This window comes from Nematostella vectensis, chromosome 6, assembly GCF_932526225.1.
Source record: "Nematostella vectensis chromosome 6, jaNemVect1.1, whole genome shotgun sequence".
Classification (NCBI taxonomy): domain Eukaryota; kingdom Metazoa; phylum Cnidaria; class Anthozoa; order Actiniaria; family Edwardsiidae; genus Nematostella; species Nematostella vectensis.
The window spans coordinates 14,401,646-14,410,935 of NC_064039.1; the positions used below are offsets into that span (position 1 = coordinate 14,401,646).

Genomic DNA, 9,290 nt, shown 5'->3' on the forward strand with positions numbered 1-9,290 from the left:
TTGTTATAATCACCGATAAGTTCGACAACAAGCTGACTTGGGGTTTTTTGGTTGTGGAAAAATAGCACATGGCTCGTTCGTCATTTTTATCCCAGACATGCTTCGCTAATAATATTCAACAGATTAAGAGTCCCTACATCATTAAAGAAATATCCTCTGTTCACATGAGCGGATATCAATTGCGATAAGCCATTTCCCTATGATTTTTTACCGTTCTCAACAGATTAGCGGCGAGTGTACATCACTAAAACTGCAGAACACAGAAACTGCCCGGCATTTACACAGAAATATTTACAATATACCATCAATTCTAGAAGTCAAGGCGCTGAAGAGAAATTTCATGGATGAACAAATACCATTATGTTTATATACACAGTTGACTTTTTCATGACTACTAGGAAACCTAATCCGGGGAAAGATGTTATTTACAGGGCCCGCGGAGCGGGCGTGATCTTGGTATTGCCAACTCTTTGGCCATAACTGACCGCGGAGCCGCGGCGGCCATGTATGTCTTTCCTCTCGCCGATTTCTGGTATTGCTCGGGCAATACCGGCAATACCGGTTCCGCGGTCCCTGATTTAAAAGAGGCTAAAGTCAGGAAAATTTTGTTAACGCTCGACTTAGAATATAAATCTTGAACGTACACAAAAGTATTTTTAGTAAAATATTTTCTCAGTCACCGGCTCATACGATAGGAAAGATATCCTGCAAATAATAACACAGTACAAGGCTGTATACTTTACTTTAATTATTATTTGTTTTTTTTGTTTCTATATCTCGCTTTTTCGTGCATATTCACGATGCCTTAGATAATGTACGAGAAAGGCTATACTCTATATAGTGAACAGTAACTCTTTATTCGACACCTCTAGAAAGTCATATAAATATACAGTTTGTAATATGAGTTGATAATCAAGGGCCGATGGCCTGCAATTTTTAAATTATGAAATATAATTGTTTCCCATATAAATTATAATTGTGTCTCATATGAATTATAATTGTGTCTCATACATGTCAGAGATATTTCAATTTTTTGATGTATTTAATCCTTTCTCACACGTCTTTCCTTTGATATGTTTTGAGAGGTTGGAGCTTCGGAAAAGCCGCCTTAGAGTTAAGTTTCTGCCTCCCTAGTCGTTTGTGTTTCATTTGTGAAAGTGAGTTGTGGCCTCATTGCGTCCGGTAGACCCTTCACCATCTATCTGGTTGATATTTTGGCACTTGATGCATCTTAACATTGCCTCCCTGACTTCTTTGCGCATTAACCCGTACAGCAGCGGATTAAAAAAAGCCGTGCTGGATGCTAGCGCCGCGCAAACAGTGTTCCCTATTTTCAGTTTCCGCGCGTGGACCAGCACTTCTTGTTTGGGAAGACTGAGTTTGATGAAGATCTCGCAAACAGTCATTACAAAAAACGGTAACCACGTAAGTACAAAGGTGCCGACCAGCAGACCAATTATGCGCGCGGTTTTTAGCTTTTTTGCGAAGCTTCTGGTGCTACGACCGTCGAGGTTCGGATCGTTAGCGGCGATCTGACGCGAGTGGGCACGCGCGATCACATAAATCTTCACGTTCACGAACAACACGCAGGTAAACGGCACGCTAAACACCAGCGCGAATCGCACGACTTGAAATATTTGCTCGGGGTGGTCTTCACGGATGGAAAACCGGACTGCTTCTTGAGCGATGGATATGAGCCAAATACAGGCGATGATTATACCGACCCGGCGCGGAGACACTTTTGCTTCATACGTTAACGGCCTGGTGATTGTAAAGAAGCGATCAAGAGTCACGGCGCACAAATTGAGCAGTGACGCGACGCCGAGGATCGGGAAAAGAGGATCCAGGAGGTGAGATAGTACCCTCGGCTGTAGAACATCGTGGATCTGCAACGGAATAACCACCGCTGCCATCAGAAGGTCAGCTAACGCCAGACTTAAGACGAACGTGTTTGTAACAGTCCTGAGTCTGCGGGCTTGTAGAATAGTCGCGATGACACAGATATTCATGGATAGCCCCAGTGCCATGATCGTAGCAAAGTAGGCAATGAGCAAGCCAGTTTGTTTTGAACTCGAGGACTCATCAGTAAACGGTGGCTCGGTAGGAAAAGGTCCTCTTGAGCAGTTCAACTCTAGAAGTATCAGTGACCAGTAGCCAACCTGATGCGAGATGTTCAGGGAGCTTACGTACGTCATGTTGACGCCGAAATCTTCCAGGAAAGTTTGGTTGAAGCCGCATCCAGCGAGCTGGGCAAGCATATCAATTGAAATAAAGTCTGTATTACCGATATGGCTAACGCTGTTTCCGCCGCCGTCTGTTAGAAATACAGGTGGAACAGGAGGCGGTGGATGTGGCGGGGTAGCCATTTTACGAGTTTTAGACACGATATTGCAGAAACACAGCCAAGAATAAGCGTGTAAGCATTAAAAGCGGTACTTTGAGTAGATTATGTCAACTCGCGGTTGGTTATTGGCGCAGAGCGAATGAGTAAGCCCACTTACACGGCGCGATATGTACCAATTACAGGGATATTTTCCAGAACCTTTTTGTAGCTCCAGGGTAACCAACGCAGTATAATGAACGACGCGTAATGCGGAGCCTCAATAAAACAGGCGGGCATTTTTTTAGTTACCAAGCTTCAAGGGTTAGTAAAGTGACAGCTCGGTGACAGGGCGCATTTGATTGGTGCTTGGGTGGCATGGGGAGAGACTGTGTTTGAATAAAACTATTATGAGGGAAACAGGAAAAAGGATATGACAGAAAGAACCCGCTTTTGACGAGTTTGTTCACCTGCGCATGCAGCAAAAGAGAATATAATAGATGCATTCTTTTCTATAAAACAAAAGTCTTTTTTACTCCATATGTATCTTGTGCACTGATTAAAGACGAGGTGAAATCGGATTGGTGAGAAAAACGTGGTGCAACAAAGACATGCAAAAATGTCCTAAGCCTCACTTATCTTATATCACCATTAATGTCGACAAATTTCGTAATGTAATGGTAAATTAAGAGCAAAATTGACATGTTTTGAATTCGTCACCTGAAATTGGATGCTTTGCTTGTTTTTTTCTCTAACGGAGGGAAAGTACACAAAAAGCAAGAATTATACTGAACAACAATATAAATAAAATTTCTTCAAATGGAGAAAATGCTGTGGAAAAGAACACAATTTCAAAAGATTTAACAAAATAGAAGACAAGAGTTCTTAAAAAGGCTTGCAGTTGTATACTACAAGTGGTTGACTATTATTATTATTATTATTATTATTATTATTATTATTATTATTATTATTATTATTATTATTATTATTATTATTATTATTATTATGATTAAAAGACTTTTTGGAAAATATATGACTATTTTCGTCTAGCTTCACTTAACTTATATCACCATTAATGTCGACAAATTTCGTAATGTAATGGAAAATGAAAAGCAAAATGGCTTTGTGACATTCACAATTGACAAGTTTTGAATTTGTCACTTGAAATTGGATGCTTTGCTTGTTTTTTTCTCTAACGGAGGGAAAGTAAACAAAAACGCAAGAGTTATACTGAACAACAATATAAATAAAATTGTCATTCTTTTCAAATGGAGAAAGGGCTGTGGAGAAGAACACAATTTCAAAAGATTTAACAAAATAGAAAACAAAACTTGAAATCGCATAAAATTGACCACCAAAAGTTGGGAAGGTTTTATCTATTCATTCATAGAGAACATTAAAACAGGGGGGTTCAGTTCAGGAAAGGCTGGTTTACAGGAGGTGCTAGGCTCTTGATTAGTCTGCTGACAAAGTCAACGTCAAATGAAATGAACTGAATCTACGCGTCACATAATCAACGCGGATAAAAGGTCTCAAGCGGAACTAGACGGGCCCATAGACAAGATTTTGAGCGGTGGTTCGTTTACCCATTTAGCGGACCATTTTCTCTTAATTACAAAAACGTAGGAAGAAACCACCGGACAGCCTCTATCTGCTGGTATGCGTCGGACCTTCTGGTCTGTGAAAAAATAAGAAATAACCACGACTCCATCCGCAAAGCAAGAGAAGCCACACTGATCGCTCGCGCTGGCACTCTTGAACCCGGTGGCCTCAACCGGCGTGAAGAAACCGTTTAGCTGTTTAGTAATCCACACCACCCTATTTACCATCTTCCATAAGTTACTCCTTACTCAATTACTATTTTTACCTTTTGTTAGTTAATCATCAATTAACTTTGTACATAAACTAGCTGTAACATGCCATTGTAAATCATTTATAACCTGAAGAAGGCAGATATTGGCCTGCCGAAATATCGTTCTAAAATTCATAAATCTGCGTTGTTGTCGACTTTTTCTTTTCTCTTAATTAGCTCGTCCTAGCTTGCAGTGGTACTCAATAGGGAGTTACGCTAAAACATCACGTGGCCTTTATGGGCGGCAAATTCAAAACAAAATAATGAAACAACAACAACAACAAAAAAACAGAAATGACTGCGCCCGTCACACCAGAAGACGACAAAAAAAATGTTTAAATAAAACTTTTTCATTAGCGCTAAAATAGTTGCTTTTTGTTTGCCCCGAAACAGTCACGTGCTCTCATAGCGCAAGTCCCCTATTTTCCTTCATTACAGTTATCCTCTCCGTCGAGTGTGTGGCTACCGGACTGAGCAAATGACTCGAATCTGTGTTAACTCTCTCCGGTACATGGAAGTGATGCTTGGCATGAAGCCTAAGAGGCACCATTCAACAGGCTGTCTTTTTTGTTACTTTTCAACAAATTTTGGTATAATGTATAGTCATGTATGTATAGACATTTATAGAACGACACTGGAAAATCGCGCACTCTGATTGGTTAAGGGTCCATGTGCTTGGCGGCAATATGCGCGCGCGCCCACCAAACCTAGATTGTAATGCAAGGTAACATCTTAATTGTTGTATGAAAAAAGAACTCATTTTTATGTGCGTCTGTCCTCTAATAGATGCAGCGAAGACATCAGAGCGTGTAAAGGACAACAGACTCGATTGCGTCTCGTTGCGTACTGTTTTGTTCATGACACGCTGTGACGTCATCTTTGCATCTATTTAAGGACAGACTCACGCGAAAATTTGATCTGTTTGAAAAATAGCCTCACATGACCTTAAAATCGCGTTTTTGACCGATTCTAATAATTTAGGTACACATTTGAGGTTTTGCAAAGAGAGCAATAATAACAACAATTTATTCGTGACATCGTGATGTATTCGTGATATCCTCCCGCTACACTGTGGAAATAAATGGTTGTTCAAACATAGTCAAGGCGCATGTATCCCGCACGTGTACCCCTTGGTCACGTTATTGGAGGATCGCCAAATACTATCCTTTTCCATATGATACCTATGACTGCGCACCCCCCCCCCCCCCCCCCCCCCGGAAATCCTAGGTCCGCGCCTGTGGCGTTTACCGCTCTGTCTGCCCGTCTGTGGAGTTCATCGTACTTTAAGTGGATTTTTGTAATTTACATTTGTTAGAAGATGAATATTTCTATGAACAGAGGCAAACATAATATTGATTTTTCAGGTAAGCAGGTAAGTAATAATATGTTGCAGGTGACCAAGATATTTATAAATATCTATTTGTTTTGGCGATGGAAAAATAAATTGGCAGGACTTTCACTTCTTCCTTCTTCGAGTTTTTAATAATATTGAAATTCTACAGACGCGATGCACGGTTTTGCTGAGGAGGGGGGAGGGGAGGCAGATATAATATGAAAAAAATAAAATATTTGATGCTCCAATAAGAAATGGGAAAAGAAGGTATGGAAATTTAGAAATTCTGCAATGAGTTTTGACGATTTTGGCGTGAATGCCATCAGACTCTTCAATGAGTACAGTATGATAACCAGTTCCGTATCACTTCATATTAAAATTGCTCTATCTTTTTTGCGAAGGGCCCAATGCTCATGATTTTTCTAATACGACTACAAATTTACTTATGCATATAATATACACAGAAAAGACTACACATTTTCAAATTTTATTGATTCATACGTTTATCTCTGTGAGCACTTAGTGGTTGTAGTTCGATAGCAGCGGTTATAGTTCCTTATCACTCGAAAATTCTGTCGTTAGGTGTGATTTTCTTTGTTTGAGAATCAATAGAAATATACTCACTGAAAAACGTATCAAATGACTTTCTTTTTGCCCTTAAATAATTTATAAATATGGTTTTGCCTTATAATTCTCCCAATATAAATGCCATAACCCACACAAATACTAATGGCAAATTAAACAAAATAAAATGCAGACATGTAGAGGATTAGGTGAGATCTAGAGGGTGATTTATTCTGCTAAAATTCCGCGCGACGGCCGCCGATGAGTAGTTGTGTCTTTAACATTTCTGTGATAACATACCCATTTCTTCCTTTTTAAGTTAGCCAGCTACACTCTTTTTTTATAAGAACGTCTAATTTTTATGCAAGTGATTTGAAGAAAGAATGTCTTATAATGTGTATGTTTTTTTTTCTGTCTTCATGCGATTTTTTCGATTAATATTGCTTTTAGTTTTTCGTGATTCCCGGAGGTCGTGGGAATAGTTCCGTATCACCCTGCGCCCATAGTGTGTTTTTGGTTTGACTGCAGATATACAGCCGCGAAAAGGATTGATTTGATTATCCCGTTCTCAATTTATCCTATTAATCCCAGTATTTTTAATTCTAAACGGTTAATTTTTATTATGCGGGCCGTTTATTTCAGTCATTTGGCTGAACTTCATTTTAAAGAAAACCTCCTTGATATTGTTAGTGCTCGATAAAATATTATTCTATATTAAAATAATTACTGAAACTGTGATCGATATATCAATATGGTAGGCTAAATACATAATATATAATGTTTTAAAGACACCCTTCTTGGTATTGTTTAGCGCTCTATAAAATATTGAATAAAATCGGGATAATTGTTTCGTGATATACTTACTTAAAACTAAGCTTAGAAATCTAATAGATGACAGCCAATATACTGAAACAGTGATTCATATATCAACATGCTAGGATTATTAAATAAAACGACCAAGATTCACCAGTTAAATCAATACACTCTTTTTTTATAAGATTTAACCTTTTTTTTATAAGAACGTCCAGCCGGGATTTGAACATGCTAAGAACATGTCGAAGCTCAGATAGCACCAAAATAATTGCTCATTAGAGTGATCGCTCCAAAAATGAAGAATCAAATAAATGACTTAAAATACTATTGTTATTGATCATTTGTGTAGTTCTGTTTTTACTCAGCTGGTGTGTATGATCTCAAGTCACTGAAATTTAAGAACATCGATTAGAACGCTTTCAGCCATAAAATGCCCCAAAAATAAGAACGGCTCAGCCTCAATTGAAAATTAGAATGACCTTTTGTTAAAAGGAGGTTTTGTTTTAATCTGACTTTTAATCTGACTTTCGTGACGCGGGTCAGTTCACTGTGCAGTGTTCACTGTGCAGTAAACGCCGCTCATTTTAGTAACAATTATGAAAACCGCTTCGAAATAAAGATACTTTCTGAACAAACCATTGGATGAAAAAAGCTGGATTTATATCTCAGGAAAGGTTAATAGTTTAGTATAATATAGGTGGTTTTGGATTGTCCAAAAAGATAAAAACAAACGCGTGATACCGAACTACAACTGCTACGAGACTGCATACCATATTGTACATAAGTATTTGCCGTTATCTTGGCATATGCTACGGTTCTTAAGAGGAATAGGGTGGTCCTTCGAGCCGAACCATACCGTCATGCATAGCGACTAAGATTTTTGATCACTCCTTGTTATAGACCGGGGGCCGGTTCCTAGAAGGGCAGATAAGAGTTTATCTGTAGATAAAAAGCTTATCCAACGGATAAATTCTTAACAAATCCTATACAACAGATAACTTTTGTCCGTGGATAACTTTAACCAGCCTTTCAGGAACCGGGCCCAGGGTGATAAATGAACTAAAAAGTTCTATCTGAATAAGTAAAAATTAGAATTTTTTTTTGTAAGACAAACATAATTTTAGATATGCAGGAAACAATTTGTTCAGGTTTTATTACTCAAGAAGGTTATTTGGGTCCGGATTATTTAAAAAAAATGCTATTAGCTTATTTGTTAGATGGCCTCATTGTAAAAAGAAATGTGGTGTGAGTTCGTTCTTCCATGATTGATTCCGATCCTGAGAAATCAATTGAAAATGACAAATGTCGCCTTATTGGCGTATTTTGAGTTATAGCTTGGCTGACAAATTTTGAGGGGTTATTGAATTAGGGACTGCTATTTTTATAGAATCAAGTATATTACTTTATCAAAAAACCTACAAACAATACAAAGCAAAGACATACAAACGGATAAGTTACAAAATGTATAAGGGAAGGTGCAAGGGGACACAAGAGCCCCATGCGTGACACTGCCCTCAGGCTAAAAGAACTATTTGCACCTCTATAAAGCGGGAAGTATGCACAATATTGGGCGTGGCTTCCTAGCGCAAATTACCCAAGATGCAAAGATCTGCCATCTAGCCAATTCATGCTTGTACTAAATATAGGAAGATTTCGGCATATTTTCTTAACAATTGTCCTGTACTTACCCTCTACCTTTACTGAAATTGTTGTTAAGATTATATCATAATGAATGCAATGATTGTAAAAGATAATAGTAAAGCACAACACGGTTACTTGGAATCATCACAATATGTATGAAGTCTACCCTTTTGATATTATGATCAGTAATAGATAAGGCCACTATACAAAAAAAAGCCATTTCCGATTGCTTTTGGCTTATTAGTGAGGTGCCTTATTGCGGAGGGCTGGACATGGCGAGGGGCGTTATTTCAGGGGGCCCGTAAGGTGCATTATTGCCAAGGGCTCTGAGGTCTGGTCTGTCGTCTCAGTAAGGTGCGTTATCCATAGATAAGACATGTCAATCACGCGCGCACGAATAGCCAAACAGAAAAGAGAAGACGTCAAAGCAGTCACAATAAATTCATTAAGATCACGAAGAAACGAAAAACAAAAAGCAACACATCCACGGACAAGAACATTGTTAATTAAACTTCTATTAATTTTTTTTTTACATTGTGGTGTTGGTATTACCCTGGCCTGTGAGATGCGTTATAGCGGAGAACTCGTTTCGGTGAGGTGCTTTATAGCGAAGGGCTGGTCTCTGTAAGGTGCGTTTTAGCAAAGGGCTCGTCTCTGTGAGGTGCGTTATTGTGAAGGGGTCGTCTCTGTGAGGTGCGTTATTGTGAAGGGGTCGTCTTTGTGAGGTGCGTTATAGCGAAGAGCTCGTCTCAGTGAAGTGCGTTATA

At 38.8% G+C, this 9,290-nt stretch overlaps 1 protein-coding gene across 1 annotated transcript; it reads right to left on the minus strand.

The window, feature by feature from the left end:
• Nucleotides 1-1,145: 1,145 nt before the first annotated feature.
• On the minus strand, nt 1,146-2,366 carry LOC5515174 (5-hydroxytryptamine receptor 1A). The gene has a single exon (XM_001635232.3). It carries the CDS (start codon nt 2,364-2,366, stop codon nt 1,146-1,148), a length of 1,221 nt encoding a protein of 406 aa, XP_001635282.1.
• Nucleotides 2,367-9,290: the final 6,924 nt, after the last annotated feature.